The 18,973-nt window shown below is 46.3% G+C and overlaps 1 protein-coding gene across 1 annotated transcript in view; it reads left to right on the forward strand.

Moving 5' to 3' along the window:
* Positions 1–18,973, forward strand: part of CACNA2D3 (calcium voltage-gated channel auxiliary subunit alpha2delta 3) — a 768,110-nt gene that overhangs the window by 582,249 nt on the left and 166,888 nt on the right. Inside the window, 1 exon segment of the mRNA XM_036869418.1 lies at positions 16,499–16,582. Within this exon segment, the coding sequence (XP_036725313.1) occupies positions 16,499–16,582 (84 nt within the window).

Raw genomic sequence — 18,973 nt, forward strand, 5'->3', positions numbered from 1 at the left:
ATCATTTGGCAAAGGAGAAAACAGAGCCTTGCGTGCTTTCCACTTGATGAAATTGTTGAGGGCAACGGTTGGAACTGCCTGGGTCTGGACACTTGATTGGAAGCATTGCAGCCCTGAGCAGGGAATGCTTACACCTCGTGAGCTTCAGAATTAAGTAGATTAGAGGGGTGCCTGGCTTTCTGTTCTGCAAACCTCAAGAACTCAACAACCTCTTGGTCCCCAAGTTCTGTGGCTGGGTGTGTACATGGACACATAGGGCATAGATGGGGTTTAGCAGAGAGGGGACTAACAGTGACAATGCAGTTGTTACTTAGAGTGTCAAGAACCAGGGTCTGTGCCTACCCCCTTTGTATGTTTTGCCTCTTTAAGTCCTCACAGCATCCTGTGCATTAGTGCTTATTTCAGAGAGATTAACTGATGCCTAGGCCAAGGACTCTGTCAGTCAGAAAGCAAATTTGGCTCAATCTTCAGAGGAAAAAAAAGACAACTATGAACAGTGTCATTTTTCATAAAGTTAAACCTATTCAATTGAACAAACTTCCTTAATTTGAAGCAGTGTTACAAGGTTCTTTTATAAAATGAGAGTTGGGCTAGAGGACTTCCCTTGGCTCCTGTGGACAGTTTTCCTTTTTGCCTCTGCTCTCTGCCCCCGCACACCACCTGCATGGCACTCAGGGTGGCTCCTTTGCTCTCGGCTATGGATGGAGTTTAGCTAGTGGGGGACACACACTCAGAAGAAATGGAGAGAGGAGAGTGGGGTGGGGTTGTATATTCAGCCCTGTGTCCTCTGGGACTGGCTGCACCCAATCAAAAGCCACATTAGCCTCCTTTTCTCTGTGGGCTCCTGTGACTGCTCCTTCCTCTGTCCCTTCGTGCAGAGTGGAAGAGAAGGTCCTCACTGCTTCTGGCTTCAGGGTACTGCACCATTTCTTATAGTTTCCTACACCCTACCCCACTGTTCCAATAGCCTCTTTATTAAACCTTCCTTAATTAGCCAGCTTGACTATGCCATGTGCTCCCTGCTGGGCCCCTGACTGATACGAAGGTAAGAACACATGGAAGGTTTGTTCTTCTCAAGTCCTTAGTATGCCAATAAAGAAAGGAAAAAGAAGAAAGGAAAGAGGAAGAATTAAAAGAAAAGGAAAGAGAGAGGAAGGAAGGAAGGAAATAAGGAAGGAAAAGAAAAGACAAGAGCAAAAGGCCCTCTATCAGGTCCTTTATTTATTTATTCATTCATATTAATTAATTCATTAATCTCTCATTGTGGTAGGAGCAGAGAGCTTCCATATACACTTCTAGTAAATTCCTCTTTTGCTCACGTGATAAAGAATTGGTATCTGTTGCTTACAACCAGAGCAGCCTGGTTGATATAGTTGTGAAATCCCCAAGTCTGGGAACCATTGCTGGGTGTGGCTCTGACCCCTGCTGTCTACTGCCTCCCTCTCTCCCACTCCCACCCCGCAAAACTTTCCTCTCCACACCACCCTACCCCTTCATCCCACCAGGCTTCTTGCACAGGCCTTTGAGTTTAGGCTCCACACTACATTATAGAAATCCCTTGACACATCTGTCCCCTCACTGCACTGCAAGTAACCTGAAGACACTAATCAGATAGCATTTTATTCACCCTTGCATATCCAGGGCCTGGAGAGATACCTAGCAGATGAAGTGGAATAATAAATAAACAGGAGAGAAGACCCATGTATAGGAAATTGATTACACAATGACACAGTATATTATTAAGTACCAGGGTGGGAATACTGACAAGAAGGAGAATTTATAAAAGGACTTGGTGTCAGCTGTGGAAGGGGCGGCTAGAGAAGTCTGCAGGGAGTTAGTCTGCATCCTGTAAGCTTCAGTTCACAGTTGGTGATCCAGTCCGGCACATTAGGGAGCAACCACAGGCTCTTCAGACACCTAGATGTGTAGCTTGCTCCTCCTTGTGTTGCTGTAGCCCACCTTCCCTCCGACTGCTTCTTCCCTCATCTGGCACGTATTTATGGAACACCTCTCCTGTGCCAGGCACTCTTTTAGATGCTGGGGATCAAGTAATAAGACAGACATAATTCCTCCCTCATTTGGTCATGGAGAAGATATGTCTTTTTTAAGCTCATAAGTAAGCAAATTAAAAGTATTACACATTTTGGATAACCTCTCCAAAGGAAACAAGGACCTGAGAAAAAAAAGTAGGGACATGCCCTACCTTTATTTGGATGGTCAAGGAGAACCCTTGTTAGGGATGACATTTTAAGCTGAGCCCTGTAGCCCTGAGGGGGAGAAGAAATTGCTGTGCCAAGAGAGTGGAGACTAATTCAGGCTGAGGGAACCGAGTATGCAAAGAGCCTGAGGCATGGGGAGATTTAAGATGTTGTGTATGCAATCTGGGTAGATTTAGGACAGACTTCCAAAGGACAAGAGAAAGTGCCTTGAGGTTTTATTGATAAATTCCTATTGGAGAACATGCTTAGTGGAGTAGTTCTGTGGATGCCCCACCCATGTCCCCTCGGCCCTCACCTCCGTGGGGGCCAGCCTAGCTTGCGGCTGCCAAAACCCTAGTGAAGACTTTCTCTGACTTCTGGAATTCACTCCTCTCCTGCACGCAGCCGACGAGATGTGCCAAGGAATTAGCATCCTTCCACCAAAGACTGGTGAGCACTCCCACCTCCCAGGTGGGCTCCACACCTGTACCACACTCCTACTCCACACTGGCTCCCAGACCCCTGCAGTGGGCTTCAGCTTGGGGTGCCCACAGCGCTAACATGCTCGATGATGCAACTTGTGTTGGCTGCCTGCCCATCATCTCTGTCTCTGAGTCACTTTGCCATGTCTCTACAGGCATTTCCTGGGAACCCATCCCAAGTAAAAACCTTGCCCTTGAATCCTGGTCTTAGGGTCTGCTTCAGAGGGGACTCAAGCCAAGACACCAGTGGACTGATATGTCTCTGCAAAAACTGATTGCTCTAGACTAGAGCTTCAAATACAGTTCTGTGTGCGTACATACCTTAGCTTTAAAGTGACGGTGTCAGGCACGTTTCCCATTTCTATTTCAGGGCGCTGCATGTGTATTCGCCTCACATTGGCCTGCTTGCGCCGAGAAGCACCAGGGAGTGTTAGCTTTATGCTGTTAATAATGGAGAAGGCACTTTAAGGAAATATGGTTTAGAGATAGGATTCTCTGCTGCTTTATTGTTTGGCAAAAGGATTTGATGAGGACAAAGCTTTTCTTTTCACTGGACACACTCTGACCTTTGTTTTACTAGATTAATTTCATATCTAGAGTGCCCCATCTTGGATGATGAATTAGCAATAAAAGGCTCATCAAAATGTAATTACAGGCAATGTGTTGAATAATGATCTGTTAAAAATTCCTATAGATTTGTCTGCACCTCCTTCCCCTTGTGGGGGAAATGAGCCTCAGCTGCTAGCTACTAGCCTGGGCTCAGGAATGCAAAGCCTAGCCACATTGTGAGACTGAGATGCGAGAGCTGGCTTCCATCATTGTCCAATGTCATCTAATTGATCAATTGCTTTTCTCCATGTGATGCACATCTTTATATAATTTAAAGGACCATCTCAACGGGGGTAGGAATACACAGGAAGTGGAAGCTCAAGGCAAAGAGAAACCCTCACCTCCTCCATCTGCAGCAGTCTGTTGTAGGGAGAGTTATTAATTAAAATGTTAACTGCCCAGACAATAGCAGGCAGACCAGCATGAAGAATGCTGGGAAGCAAGCATTAAAGCTTTCATAACTATGAATTCCAGGAAAGGTTGTTCCTCCTTAAAATAGGAAAACAGAGCCATCTTCATCTAAGAAGAGGCCAGACTGGCCTGTGAGACTGAGGTTAGGTTTCCTCGAGGAGGAGCTGGACTTGTTTCTCTCCAGAGAGTTGGGAGAAATCTAGCCTCACCCTCACTGTATTGAGGACCCCTGTAAAACCTACAGCTGGGGCTGACAGCAGAATATTCAAATGATTCAACAGTGTAAACGCCCACCCTCATTTGAATAACTGAAGAATTCAGTCATTTGAATGCCAATGATGATTCCTCTGTGAGTTTACATTTTAGAAAGACAGTGCATCTGAATCCCCATGAGAGCATTAAATTGCTATCTAATTAGCAGTCCCAAATTATATATATTTCAGAGATAATTAAAGGTTTGAAGGCTGTTGGAATAACTGGTTATACATTTAAATGAATCACTAGAAATTTGTTAGTAATGTGTGGAGTTTTCTTTTATTTTTTGCTTCCCTCTTTGAAGTTCAATAGACCCAACCTCGAGGGGTTAAGTCTGGTAGCGGTAAGATAAAGGCAGATGTTTTTAATTATTGCAACTCAAACCTCCAAATAATTATAAGCAGCTGTCATTTTTACATAATCCTAAATGATAAGACGCAAAGAATGCAAATAAAAAGGTTGAGAACATGGGCTTTAGGGCACAATCTTTTAATCCCCACCACACCCCTGAACTGACCGTTGCCCTTCATTAAGTAGGTGCCCAAACGATTATGATCTTCACTCAACTTTTGTAATCAGGTGACAGGCCACATGTATTTCTGAACACCTCCCAGGTGCCATTTCCACATTCTCCATGGATATTTTCATAGCAAAGGGAATCACGAATGGATTTGGGATATTGAGGCCAGAAAGCAGTTTGCCTAAGCCAGGCAGGGCTTTTGCTGAAAGCTTTTCTCAGCCTCACTTGCCCCTTTCTCTTTGGAACAGGACCCGGGTGACCACCACCACCCCCGCCCCCCCAGTAGCTGGCATTTCTTTGGTTTGTGGCTGGGGATTTCACAGGATGGAGTGCTTTTGTGCCCCAGCTGGCCAGGGCCAGAAATCCCAAATGACAGGCTGGCCTGCCAGCCTCACCCCAGGGATCTCTGGGTTCAAGTCTGAAATTCGATGCTTTGTGTGCCTGTCTCTCCCTGGAAGGACTGAGACCACCTGAGGAGCAAGTCAAGGGGCATTTAGCATTGTCACAATGGCCTCTTTTTGGACCCAATGACTACAAAACCGAAGTCCCACAGATAAATGCACGCAATTCAACCCCTGCAGAGTGGTGGCCAGACTCTGCAGGAAACAAATCTAGAACATCCTCTAAAAGGAACACACATACACACATACAGACACTCCAAATTAAATCAAAAGCCCAAGAACCCTTCTGCTAAGGAATGCTCAAGGCAGATTTAAATAGACAAGGACCCTGCTTGGCAGAAATGTGCTCAAGTAGAAAGACGTGCCCAGTGAGCTAAGCTTAATTTCTTGGGATTGGGAAGGATAAACAGAGGAAAGAGGAGAAAAAATCCTGTGGAGAGTTTATCTGGGACATTCAGAAGCTGACAGGCATCAAGGGGTGCTGTTACCTCTCCCCAGTGAAGAAACGTAAGGATTTCAGAAGTGTATCCTAGGTATTAGAATCAGTTAAAATTTTCTAATTCTCCCAGATGCCTGCTTCTCCCCCCACTCTCCCCCAAAAAACCTCCTCTGGAGTTTCTAAGTTTCTAGCTACACTCCAGGAAGAGGGTTTGCGTGTGACTGGGACAGGTAAAGACATTTGTCTGACTCCCAGTACTGCAGCAGGTTTGAGAGTGCTATGGGCTGGATGCCCTTAACTGATGCCTATTTCATCCAGGTTCAAATATAAGTATAAATAGTACATTCATATATATTTCATGGAAAGATTCCTTTGAGAGTTAATAATTTGAAACTCAGCTCTGCTCAAGGTGGAATTCTAGGCAGCTGGTTGATGACGACTACAGGTCACTTTGCCATGATCCCCTTGCTGTGTCCTCGAAGGACACATCTTAGGCAGGCACCGGGCAGCAAACTCAGGTCCACCTACGGGAGGTTCACCAGTACATGTTTCTCCATGGAGCAGAGCAGTCTCTGAGGCCACATGTCTAGGGTCACCCTCAACTCTGCTACTATCAGCTGTGTGACCTTGGACAAGTTACTCAACCTCCTTCTAGTCAGTTTCCTCCACTGAAAAATGAGGACAAAAATAGTGCCTACTGCGTGGGATTGTTATGAGGATTAAGTGGGTTCATGTTCACGAAATGCCTAGAATAGGCCAGGCATGTGATTGGTGTTATAACATGTACTTATTAAGTAAGGACCCATCCTAATTTGTTCATTCACTCTGTTTACTCATTCATCAAATATTCATGAAGAAACTGCTCTTTGCCAGGCACTCTCCTGGCAATGTAGGTTCAATGCTGAACAAGAAGTAGCCTCTTTCCCAAAGATCCTTGGGACATAGTGGAGGAGATGGGCAAGGAAGCAATGACTTTGCAGTACTGTGTGTTAGTCATGGAGATAGAGCTACCACGGGACGCTGAAGGGGATACAGGAAGGACCTGAACTGACTGGGGACAGGCCAGTGCAGACTTCCCAGAGAAGCTGATGTCTTGGCTGAGTGCTGAGTGGCCGCTTGACTCTGAGTCGGGTTGAAGGGTGTTGGGAGCAGATGGAGTGGCATGTGCAGAGACCTGATGGCAAGAATGACAATGACCCTTCTAGCAGTCAGCGCAGTCTAGCTGGGGAGTATGGGGTGAGAGGCAGGAAGTGGTGAGAGGCCAGAGCAGCAAGCAGAGGCAGGGTGATGGGGATGTGTGGCATTCGGGAACATTGGACATCATCCTATGAGAAGTAACAGGGATTTCAGACTGAGTGGTGATGTGTAATCCGAGTAGGGTTGCAGAAGAATCCCCCTGGCTGGACTTGGGAAAATGGATTGGAGGGTGGAGTCCAGGCATGGGTGCTTAGGGGACATGCGCCCTCATCAACACCAGTATCATGGTGGCCAACACTAAGGTGATGGCAAGAGGGATGGAGAGATGCAATTCAATTCTAGGAGACACTTAGTAGAAGCAATGGATGTGATAGTTTGATGAGCCTGGCTACTTTGCCTGGCCCATTGGCCTCTTTCTTTATTATAGTCACCTGTTCCAGCCTTTGCCCATATCTCCATTGTCACAGGCAAATATAAGAAAACTCAGTCAGCCTTGCAGGGGACCTTTGGTTTTCCTATAAGTTATGAATGATATCAGAAGTCTCTTGGGCTTATTCAGACCAGCATGCATTCAGAAACACTCTTTTAAAGATATATCAGTAGAATTGAGAATCATATATTAAAAAAAAAATCAAAACTAAACATTTTGCCCAGTCACCAGTCCAGAGGGCTGGGTGGACCAATGGTTGATGAGACCATTGTGTTTGGTGGTCAGGACATGGCTAGAGCAGAGATCAGGTCAGTGGGAAAAATAGCCACATGCATGTTTATGCTGCAAAGCCCTGTGTCCTCAGGGGAGTGGAGAACGAGGGCTACCTTGAGTAAGAAGGGAAAGAGACTCTAGCTGGGAGGATCAGAGAAACTTCCATGGAAGAGGTGGCCACAAAGATGGATCTCTACATGTCTTTTCCTCCTCCACAAGTATCTTTAAAAATTTTATCAGGAAAAAAGCAAAACAAAATAAAGCTATCCTGCCAAGCAGCTCCCAAAATTGCACACATACACTCATGCATGCACGGGTGATGAAGGCTCAGCAGTGTGATGCAGGATGATACCATTACTGGCATAAGGCATACACCTGAGTCCAGGGTTATGGCAGCTGGCTTGGAAGGAATGGTTCCTTTCCTTCTTTTCTGCATCCCTCTGTTTACTTCACTTGCAAAATCATTGCCAGCTTCCTGCCCTTCATGTCCGTAAGCACAAGGACCTTGAAGTTGAGAGATCTCTCTGTTCCGACTGCCATCCCTCCAACGAGGGATGAGACTAGAGTCCTTTTCCCAGTGATTGAGCTGGGCAGAGGCACTGGGAATGTTACTGAGGGCAGGAGAAAAGCCAGCACCACAGAGAACTCACCCTACAGTAAATAGTTAGCTGCAGCATCATTTGAAGGCTGACACATTACTGTGTTACAGTGCAGGTTGATACTAATTTGTGATTTTACTTGAGTGAATAAGGAAATTCATTGTCTTTGCCATTTCAAAACTGGAATCAGGGCTTCCCTGGCGGCGCAGTGGTTGATAGTCTGCCTGCCAATGCAGGCGACACGGGTTCGAGCCCTGGTCTGGGAAGATCCCACATGCCGCGGAGCAACTAGGCCCGTGCACCACAATTACTGAGCCTGCGTGTCTGGAGCCTGTGCTCCGCAACAAGAGAGGCCGCGATAGTGAGAGGCCCACGCACCGCGATGAAGAGTGGCCCCCGCTTGCCACAACTAGAGAAAGCCCTCGCACAGAAACAAAGACCCAACACAGCCATAAATAAATAAATAAATAAATAAAAATTAAAAAAAAACAAAACTGGAATCAATTTGTGGTGCCTAATTGTACCCCGTGTTCAAAATGGTCTGACAGGTTCCACATACCCAAGAGTCTTTTGATATATAATTAACTTCTCAAAGGAATAATACCAGATAAAGTTCTGTAAATGCAAAAAAAAAAAAAAAAAAGTGGCTTGTCAAAAGTCACAGACATACTCTCAAATTATAAAGGTCCTCTTTTTACCCTAGATATTATCTCCTAATGACTCAAGTGGTCTCTGAAATCTTTCTATCAAATCAGCTTTGGAACATGGCACATTTCCATGCTAAAGAATTTGATGCAACTTTTTGAAACTTTGAAATTCATTCTGAATGCTGTCTTGCGTCTAACCCTTGCCCAGGAAGCTTTGAAGAGCATTCTGTCTCAAAAGTGTTGTGACCTATTAGACTAGCTGTCTCCCAGGCGCCCACATGCATTTTTATTTTGTATGTAGCCTTCGTGTACCCTCTTCTTTCTTCTCTGTGGAGAGGCGGTCTTTCCTTAGCATCACTCTTGCACCTCAGTCAGCAGGTCTGAAGGTGCCTCTCTCCTGTCCCATCAGAGTCCCCGTCCCCTGTCCCTTTGCTAGTGCAGCAAGTTCTTCCCACCCCAGCCACTCAGCGTGATGTTCATGTTTATGACGAGCTTGCTATTACAAGACAGACTGGCTTTTTGAGAAGGAGAATTTAAATCCAACCTCTGTGTAGTAAACCACATTTGACCTGCAAAAACGATGGTGGTGGGGCTGGCCACCTCCTCCCCACTCACAGCGTGTGTGACTCATTTCCAGCAACTCAGAGGACACTGTTTAAGATAAAGGTCATTCGGATTTTCAAAGTGGCCAGTTAATTGTTTTAAAAAAAACCCACCAGAGCTGTTATAGTTTTACAGCAATCAAAAGGATTTTGTAATCACACTAGGAGAGCATGTAGAACTTTTCGTCTTCGAGACACTTAAAAACATTCATTAATAAGAGCACAGTGCCTTTTAGAAAAAGGGAAAAGCTTGTTGTCTCGGCATGCCCTTGTTGCCTCTCTCCCACCTTCTGACTGCCTTTATACACACCCTTGTGGCCCTGTTTCCCTCTGGTGTATCTGGGCGTCTCATCTTCCCATGAATGCAAAGGATTTCAGCTCTGAATACAGATTCATCAGAATTTCTCTCCTGCCGTAGTGCCTATGACATCCAACCATGTGCTTATCTGAGCTGTGGTGGGGTCACACAATCAGAGGGTCACACTTTTGCTGGAAATCCTTTATCAGTGATACCATCAGGTGCTACCAGGCTTCTCTGAGGCCTTGAGTTGGATATTGGTTATTGGGTATCGTGTAAATACATATTGTATGTTAGACATGTGGCATGATCCTTAGCTTACTGTACTCACTCAGTAGTGTACTTATTCTTCACCTAAAGCTGATTCTTGCACCCCTGGCCATCAAGGTTAGTTTCAAGGCAGCCCCAGTGAGCTGGCTGTTAACAGAGACATGAATGGCTGGTGGGATTTGGTTTCCAAGGCGGTTCTGCCACCATTAACATGCTGGCTACTTGAAGTGCTATCAGTGATTGCCCTGAGTTAGTGAGTTATGAGAAGGGACCAGCTAAGGGAGGCAGTGCAGAGGGTGGTGAAGACTGGAGGCTCAGAAAGCAGGCAGAAGGAAGGAATCAGACTCCAGTGCCTGCTAGCCATGCCACTGCGTGACCGACATCCCTGGGTTCTGCGTCTTTCCCGTCTGTGAAGAATTACTCCTCTCTTGGAGTTGTGAGAATTGCAGGAGATACACACACAGCGCTTAGCACCGTGCCTGGCACAAGAAATACCCTCTTCAAGAAGAATGATAGGGAGTTGAGGGGGAAGCTAGCCAGCAGAAAAAAAACAAATTTGCTTTTTTTTTTTTTTTAAAGCAGTCAGTTGGAAAGCAGAACAGATTGGTTGCTACATTTTATAAATTCCTTGCTGGAGAAACAATGAGCTTAGAAAACTGAAAACAGTAACCGCTTCAAAGTACTTGCCCTTTGGGAAAGATAGCAGAATGTCGGGTGGCGATCCCTGGGTTGTGGTAGCGAGGGCAATATTTTTTCCATTTCTTGCACTTTTCATTATTTTTCAAATTTTCTAAAATGAGCAGTTGTTACATGTATAACCGGGGTGGGGGGGATCTTAAAAAACTGTAAACGCTTAAACCATTTAGACCATAGCCAGTAGAGCAGGGGCTGATACCACTGAGACTCCCTTTCCCTACGGCCATCTCCTCTGGGGCAGGACATGCTGTGACAGTCAGAGACCTTGATTTGCAAATTCTAGGGGAAGAGGCCATCAGTCTGTCACAGGCCCATCTGGCCACCTGGCCTTGGGACCACGTCCTTGTTTGAGACCCTTCCCTTTGACTTTGAGAAGAATGGGCCCCCGAGCCAAGCTGAACTGCCTCTTTAAGGGACTAGAAGTATTAATAAACAGCTGTACTGTTAAGAACCATTTTACCCCATGAACGTCGTCTCTAGGCATGAGCATGCTGACGTGCACTGCCCTGTCTCATCAGTTGGGGCAACATCAGCGCTTACTCGCGCTGTCTGGGTGGCAGGTTGCCCCAGCCCTGTTTGTCAGGACATCTGCTTTGCTCAACCATTTCTGTGCCCATTTGCTCCTCGTGGCGGCCCTGTGAGCTGAGTGCTCTTACCTCCATCCTGCAGAGGAGCAAGGCAGGCTCAGAGAAGTGCAGGTGAGCCCTGGGCACCCAGCCTGTAGGTATAGACCTGATTTGAACCAGAGTTTCCCTCTGGGGCCCTGGCTTTTCCCTGCTCTCCTAACTGGCCTGGTGAATCGTGATCTGCAATTGGAGGGCGGAAGATGATCCTTCTCAAACAGCTTCTCCATGCTTTCCCGAGGCTCACCTGGGCCTTGCTCAAGGCCTGATAAATAATCGGTGTCCAACAGTATTTTTGGATATGCGTACGGACAAATGATTGAATGAAAGAGTGAAGGGATGAAGAGCCCAGTGGCCATTAGGTCCTCCTCTTTTGTACATGGAGGAAAGAAGATGTGCCTCCCTTCCTTCTTCTGAAATGGCCACTTCAGCCTCTGAGACAAGAGGAGACTCGGGGCCTCGGAGGAGGTGGTGAAGGTATTCACCAGCTGAGGACCGTGACTGCCTCCCAAGAGAAACATCTGCCCAGACAAAGGCTGGCTCCCAGCCCCTGGCCACACCCCTTCTCCAGATGGCATTGGCTTTGGGCAAGGCCTCTTCCTCTCCAGTTGTGGGCCTCCCACCCCCAACTCCTTCCTTCCTGTTGGCAGCATGGAACAGCACGTACTGTTTATCAATTATTAGCACACATAATATTTGTTTCACAGAGGCTGCATGGATGTGTGTAGCTGACTTCCTTTAGTCCTTCCCAAAGGAACACAGAGAAAGCAAAGGCATTTTTGTTTTGTTCAAACCCACGTGAACATGGCCATCACCTTAGCCCACCCCATTCCGCTTCCACAGTCAGTCTGTAGGTAACACAAAGGGGCACTCACATCCAGACAATTCAACACTGCCAGAAAGGTTTTGGCACTTAACGGCAGACCCCCGATGGTTCTGCTGGCTCCTCAGATAGGTGTCCTTCTTGCCCCATCCTCCTAGGCCACAGGCTGGTTTGTGTGTTCACCACATCTGGCCTTTATTTGAAACTCCACCTCAAAGTATTTCATAGCACAGAATATCTTTCCTTATTAAATTCTCCCCCACATATTTTTTTCATAAAACAGGCACCAAAAACTACAAACCTACCCGTGGCTCTCAAAGTATCTGTTTATAAACCTTTGGAAACCGTTTGCAATTCGTTAATCATATTTTCAAAGGAAGTTACAGTTTATAGATACACTAACAAATGCCATATCCGATGCCTCAGCCCCAGTAACGAGATCCTCACGAAGGGGAAGAGGGAGTGGGGCTGGGGGACCTGGGATTCGTCCCACTCCAGATCCCATGGGAGAGGGGCAATCTGGCCTGGGAGTCAGAGGTTCGAGGGTTTAGTTATTTTTCTGTCACTCTCTGACACTGTGGCCACACCTATGTCCTCCCACGGGGAATGCAGGTACAGAGGATAAGCCATGCTCAAACACAGTGGACTACCTTGATTAGCAGTGAGGTATTTTGCAAATCACTTGTTTCTAAATAATCATTAAAGTACCAGAGTTTGTGAATACTTCACTTAAAATGTATTTTAAAAATGGTTCATTTAAAAAGAAAAAAATAAAGATACTAAATATATACAAGTTGGAACTCTGATGAATACTTACACTTGAAACCCAAGCCAGCTTTAAAAAAATCTTTAAAAAGGGAAGGTGGGTAATGTGGAGAGAATGTGTTGGTACGTGAAACACCCAAGGGTATAAAGATTTCAGGCACAGCTTGATCCAGGGACACACACGGTGCTTTCAGGACTCTCTTCATGTACTTTCTCTGCCTTCTCTGCACTGGTTTCATTCTCAGGAAGGCTCTCTCCAAGTAGTGGCAGAGATGGCCACGAGGAGCTCAAGTTCACATCCTACTGCCTTAGTGATGCTAGTAGATGGAGAGCTACTTTTTCTGGATAAATCCAGGAAAGCATACCAGACTGAGTCTCATTTGGGTTGGTATGAGTTACATCCCCAATCCTGAACCAATCACTGTGTCCTGGAGAGTTGTGGGTGTCCCTCACGTACTCAGGTCACTGGCTTCCTTCTGAACCAGGATGGTCTTGCCTTCGCTAGAACTATATTTACTGAGTGTGGGGTCCAAGGGGATTCCCTGTAGGAAAGCCAAGGTGATTACCCTGGAAAATGTGGGGGTTGGGTAGTGGTGGTCCACAGCCCAGGTGTCTTCCGAGTGGAGGTCTAGTCTCTAGCCATCTAGTAAGTTTTCTTAACGGGAGAAAAGATTAGGTGGATTTAGGGTCACCATGCTGGAGTTTCCTCATTGTCCTTGACCTGTTTTATCTGTGCAACAGCCTACTGAGTTTTTCTTTTCTTACTCAGAGTAGTCACTCTGCGACACTACTGTTTATATTTTAAAGGAGCTCACTCATTAATAAAGACCCAAATAGAAAGTATTTCATACCTATTTCACTGGTTAAGCAGACATCGTAGAGGGGCATTCCTAAAGTAGAGTTCCAGAGGGGGTATTCCCAGTCCCGTCTGTTTCTTTCAATGCAGTTAAATTAGAGACTTACTGGAATATGGTGACTTACAGACCGATGTGCTGGGAAATCTTCCTTCCCCTCACTCTCTAATCTCTGCTAGTTTCTTGAATACCAATAGTGCAGTGTACTGAATTTCTTGAGTGGTTATTACCAACAATGAAGGAAGATATCTAGGAATGGTCAAAAGTCAAGGGATCTATCTCTGTGGATTCCACTTTTGCCACGTGTCATCTAAAAGGACTTGGGCTCTTTAGCACAGTTATGAAGTTTTCTGCCAGGAGAGTCTTGAGTCCCAACCTGATGTTTACTACAGAAGTATCTTACATACCAAGAGGAGGCATATGAGTGTGACTGTCTGGCACCATCATCTTCAGCAAACATCTTCTGCCTCCCTATGGCTTGTGCAACAGTGACCCAACAAATTATTGAATGGGTCTCCTTCATGTCAAGGAAATGACATAGTAGCCAATTGTATACAATGAGCCTGTGTCTTCATCAAGAAGGTTGTGACTTTTTCAGGACTCACATTAGCTACATGCATATTAAGGGTTTATTCCATGCTGTGCCGGGAATGTGCTTGCCATTTTACATACAGTACCTAGTTAATTGTCTCAACCTACCTTGACTATGGAGGTATTTCTCAATTTTGCAGTTGAGAAAAAGGAAGCTCGGAGCAGCTGGGTGCCTTGCTCAGTGTCACATGCCCAGTAAGTGGCAGAACCACTGTGCTCTCCTCTTTTAACAAAGACAGGGGGACACCTTCTCTGAGGATGAAGGACCTAGGAGGTCTTTTTTAATTTCTTCAGCAGCGGTTGAAATGACATGAGGCTTAGCCATGAAAATTTGGTCAGGGGCTGTGGGTAGGTCGGGGTGTCCTCCTCCATACTGGCTCTATGATCTTATTTAACTTGCTGTTTAGTTTGATATTTAACTTGCTACAGGCATCATGGGCAATAAATTGACTGTAGATAGGCAGAATTAAGAGTGATAAACGACAAACAAGTCCTTGGGAAAGAATGAAGCACCGTTTAATTGACTTTACTTATCTCCTTAGGACCTTGTGCTTGCTAGGTGTCCAATAAATGTACGTTGAATAAGTGAATAAAGGAGGATTTTGAAGTGACCAATGGAAGAACTTCCTCCAAAAGACAGTATATACCTAGCACTAGGCTATCCAAGAAACTGTGAAAGTTCTGCCTTTAATGGTCAGAAGCTGGGCTGTAGGAACTTCTGGGGCGCCTAGTGGCTCCCAGGAATGGTTCTTACCAATATGGGACTTGGGGGCCATTAGCACAGATAACAGAGGTCCAAGAATATCCAACTCTAGCTCCTCGGGGGACAAGTGGGCTTCTCAGCATCATGTGCCCCTCCCCCATCACACCTCCTCACCTTGAGAAGAGGGTGACAGCCCTGCTGACCTCTTTCCTGTCCCACAGGCTCAGCCCCAGCCTGACTCTCTCGAGGACCAAAGCTTCTATGCACAGCGAACTTTCCATAACAGGATCCAACTGTGAATCCGCTATCGTTTACAGCGGCTTCTGAGGGAACCACTTCGCTTCCCCTTCATCTGGAGTGGATCTGATGTCATAAAACTGACCGTGACTGTCTGTTAATTGGAAACCTGAGAGAAGGGAGTGGAAGGGCAGTGGACCAAGGTGGTCAGAGCCCACTGCCCCTTCGAGGCAAGGCAGCCTTCCTGGGTGGTGAGGGTGGGTGCTCTCCAAGGACATCTCAGGGTTCCTGAAATGCAGCCCTGAGGGAAGACAAGATGGCAGGAAAACCACTGGGCCCTGTTTGGCCTCACAGTGACGGGAGATCTATCCTGTCTGGCCACTCTCCCCTAGATTCCACTGGGGGCCAGTTTGGACCTGTTTGGTTCAGTACATCAGCAGTGATTTTCTCTTTCACACCATGTGCCTTCAGCACCTGTCTCCATGGTAGCCAAGCAGTGTCCAAAATGGTAACCTGTGGATTGGGGTTCTTAAAACACCTAGAGTGATGCTGTGTCTCACTTAGAATCCTACGAATCAAATCAGAAGATGACTAATTTAGAAATAAAAGAAAAAGAGAAAAAAACTATACATACATATGTATTTTTTCCAATATGCCATCAGCCATGTCTTATGAACTGGCAAAGGGGTTGCTTATCCTGAGCCTGCAGCAGAGGGCAGACTTTCCTACATTATAAACACAGCATTAAAGGCCCTAGATACAGGAACATCCAGACGCAGGACTGTCCAGTTGATAAAGTGTAGGCTTTCCAGGTGACTAACACCAGTGATTTAGGGGGAAAAAAACTAAAACCACTTTCTCTGTTATTAATGCACTCATCAGCTTTTCCAGAGAAATGCCCTAATGGCCATTAAATCTGGTAGTGATTCCCAATACCCACATGTACTCCAGGTAAAGTAGCTGTGCTTAGCTCAGCACTCCTGTGGCCAGTGTGATAGCAAGTAGAAGATTCTGTGTGTCTGTGAAATGTTACCAGTATGTTGAGCCCAAATGTGGAGATCAGTACTTTTGTTTCCTGGCCAAGGAGTATGAGGTAGGTATGAGGCAGGAGGTAGGGATGGGAGAACTATAAAACACAGAGGGATATAACTAGATTTTTTGTAAACTATGTGAGATGCCCTTTCCTGTGTCTTGAAGGGGTGGGCTTTAAAAGCGTTGGAGTCGAGGAGGAAGGTTGCATTCCACACATAGGATGTCCAAGGAGGGGAAAAGCTTTGCTTTGCATCTGGCATGTTTAGAGGTAAGGAGTCCGCTAGGTAAATTCATAGGGAGAAAAGAATTGGCTTGTATACTCCCCCTAGCTGGGAGCAAATGTTTACAGGTGACTGGCTTTGGTTTTCCTGCCACGGAAACCCCAGGACCGCCCCCGCTGCTGGGCTTCTCACCAGTACACTCCACTCACAGTCCTCAGGCGTGAACCACGACTTCGGATGGTGAAGGTTGCCCTGGCCAGTGATCTCACGGAAATGTTTTCTTTGTTTGTCATTTGTTTTCTTTCTCTTTCCCTCCTGCCAGTATGAAGAAGGGAAGAAGCGGAGGAAACCTAACTACAGTAGTGTTGACCTTTCCGAGGTGGAGTGGGAGGACCGCGATGATGTGGTAAGTGATTTGTTTTCAAGCCTGGTGAGGAGGGAGCTCCATTGTACCCTCCTCTGTACCTAGAGGCTGCCTGGGAGCCAGCCGAGAGTCCCACCAGAGGGACACCTGGCCGCCAGAGGGTCGCGGAGAGCACGGGCCCTTGTACCCGTTTGGAGTTTTGTAATGCTCCCACCCATAGGGCCACTTGCAAACGGGCCAGCCACCCTGCCTGCTTTGTGCAGTCTGCTAAAACCATCCCTTTCCAGGCTCTAGTCTCTTCTGCAGCCGATTAATCCAGACTCCTCCTCAGTGCCATTAATGGGATCTGTCTCCCTCAGGGGAGCCTGGCCGAGCCTCGCCGGGCAGCTGCACAGTCAGGGCCAGAATTCACCTGTCAGGGTGACAGCCCAGGGCTTGGCAGAGCCACTCTCCTCCTGCTTGGTTGGCCGCCCTGTTTCCAGGGCTGCCCCAGCCTTTCCCCTTTCCAGGCCACACTGCAGTAACACATGCTTGTTTCCTACACAGATTCAGTCTGTGGGACTGTATCAAAGGCTTTCCTTATGCCCACGACTTAGCCCCATCAGTCTTCTTGTTCCTGCCTCAATAGATCAGATTTGTTAGACATGCCACCTTTTGTGAATGCAGGCAGACTGTCCTTGATTAAATCCTAACTTCCCAGGTGTTCCTATCTGGAGACTTGCTCTTCCCTTTCTCTATGGATTCTTCATGCCCAGGCTATGTTTCTCTGCCTGCATCTCCCTGATTTGTCTGGAGTCCTTTCTTGAGCTTCATCATTGAGTCAGCAGTGTTTCTATCCCTCCCTCTGTCTTGCTTTCCAAAGGGATGTTGAGGGGAACCATTTGAAACCTGCAGGCTGGGCTCTCGTGCTTTCAGAAATATGTCTGGCATCACAATCCTCTTGCTGCTTGCTTTTCTTCTCTTCACATCCTCTGCAACCTGGATGTCTCAGCTAGCATAAATCTCTGAGTTTTTTCCTTGCCTATAAAATGCAAGAGTCATATCTGTTTTAGAAATTTAACTTATTTCCTTCTTCATCTGGACTCAGTCTTTTTTTTTTTTTTTTTTTTTTCAAATTTATTTATTTATTTATTTTTGGCTGTGTTGGGTCTTCGTTTCTGTGCGAGGGCTTTCTCTAGTTGCGGCGAGCGGGGGCCACTCTTCATCGCGGTGCGCGGGCCTCTCACCATCGCGGCCTCTCCTGTTGCGGAGCACAGGCTCCAGACGCGCAGGCTCAGCAATTGTGGCTCACGGGCCCAGTTGCTCCGCGGCACGTGGGATCCTCCCAGACCAGGGCTCGAACCCGTGTCCCCTGCATTGGCAGGCGGATTCTCAACCACTGCACCACCAGGGAAGCCCTGGACTCAGTCTTTTTTAAACCCCATTCAGATAGAGTAACTTCGCTGTTTGATAAAAAGTTACTTCCTCATCCATTCTCTTTTCCCAGGTGCCAGTGACCTGACGTTGTGTCAGCTCAGTGACCTGGTAGAGTTTTATTTCTTCTTGTTCTTTAAACATTGTCATCAGGATTCACGTCTGGGTCTTTGAATTGTACTGCACCTAATGTACATGTCCTACCCTTTCAACCTGCTTCTACCAAGAAGCAAGCTAGCACAGTCCTGAGGAATGCAGTTCAGGTATTAGCCTGCCTGGGTTCAGACCCCACCTCTGCTATTTGCTGGCTGTTGGTCTCAGGTAAGCAGTTATCTTCTCTACATCTCAATTTTGGTTTATTTCCTTTTTTTCCCTCAGTAAAATGAGTATGATGGCAATAGTACCTACCTCACAGAGCTGTTGTGAGTACTAAATGTGTTACTATAGTGAAAAGTGTCAACATCAACATCGTTGCATGGACACAGTGAGCATTCTGAGTGGTAACTGTTATTAGTATTATCCTCAGCATCGTCAACCCTCATTCTCATTAATGAATGTCAGTTGCTAAACTGTATCATGAAACTTTAAAGGGTGCATTCCATTGTTTTCCTTTCTCTTTCCTCTTCACTTTATCAGCTGCTTTATTTTGACTTCACTGAATCTTTTTGTTTTCTTTCCCAGAAGGTTTGAACCCTGTCATCAACATGCTTCTCCACCCTTTCATCTTTTACATTTTAATTGATATGGGAGGCAAGCTTGATGTTCATTCATACTTGGGAGTCCCTGCATCCAGGAAGCAGGCCCTCTGCTAGTTAACACTAGGCTGACACTCGCACTTCTCCTTTGCAAGTTACTTGAAGAGATTTATTACTTGGCTCATCTGTACCCCAGTTGTCTAGTCATCATCACCTGTGCCCAAGTTAAATTTCCATGAGCTGGTATCTCCTTTTACTAACAATGATTTGACAAATGCTTTCTGTTTCCTTGCCCTTTTCTTCCTTTGTCATCGGATTCCCAGCC

This window comes from Balaenoptera musculus, chromosome 11 (genome assembly GCF_009873245.2).
Source record: "Balaenoptera musculus isolate JJ_BM4_2016_0621 chromosome 11, mBalMus1.pri.v3, whole genome shotgun sequence".
Lineage (NCBI taxonomy): Eukaryota > Metazoa > Chordata > Mammalia > Artiodactyla > Balaenopteridae > Balaenoptera > Balaenoptera musculus.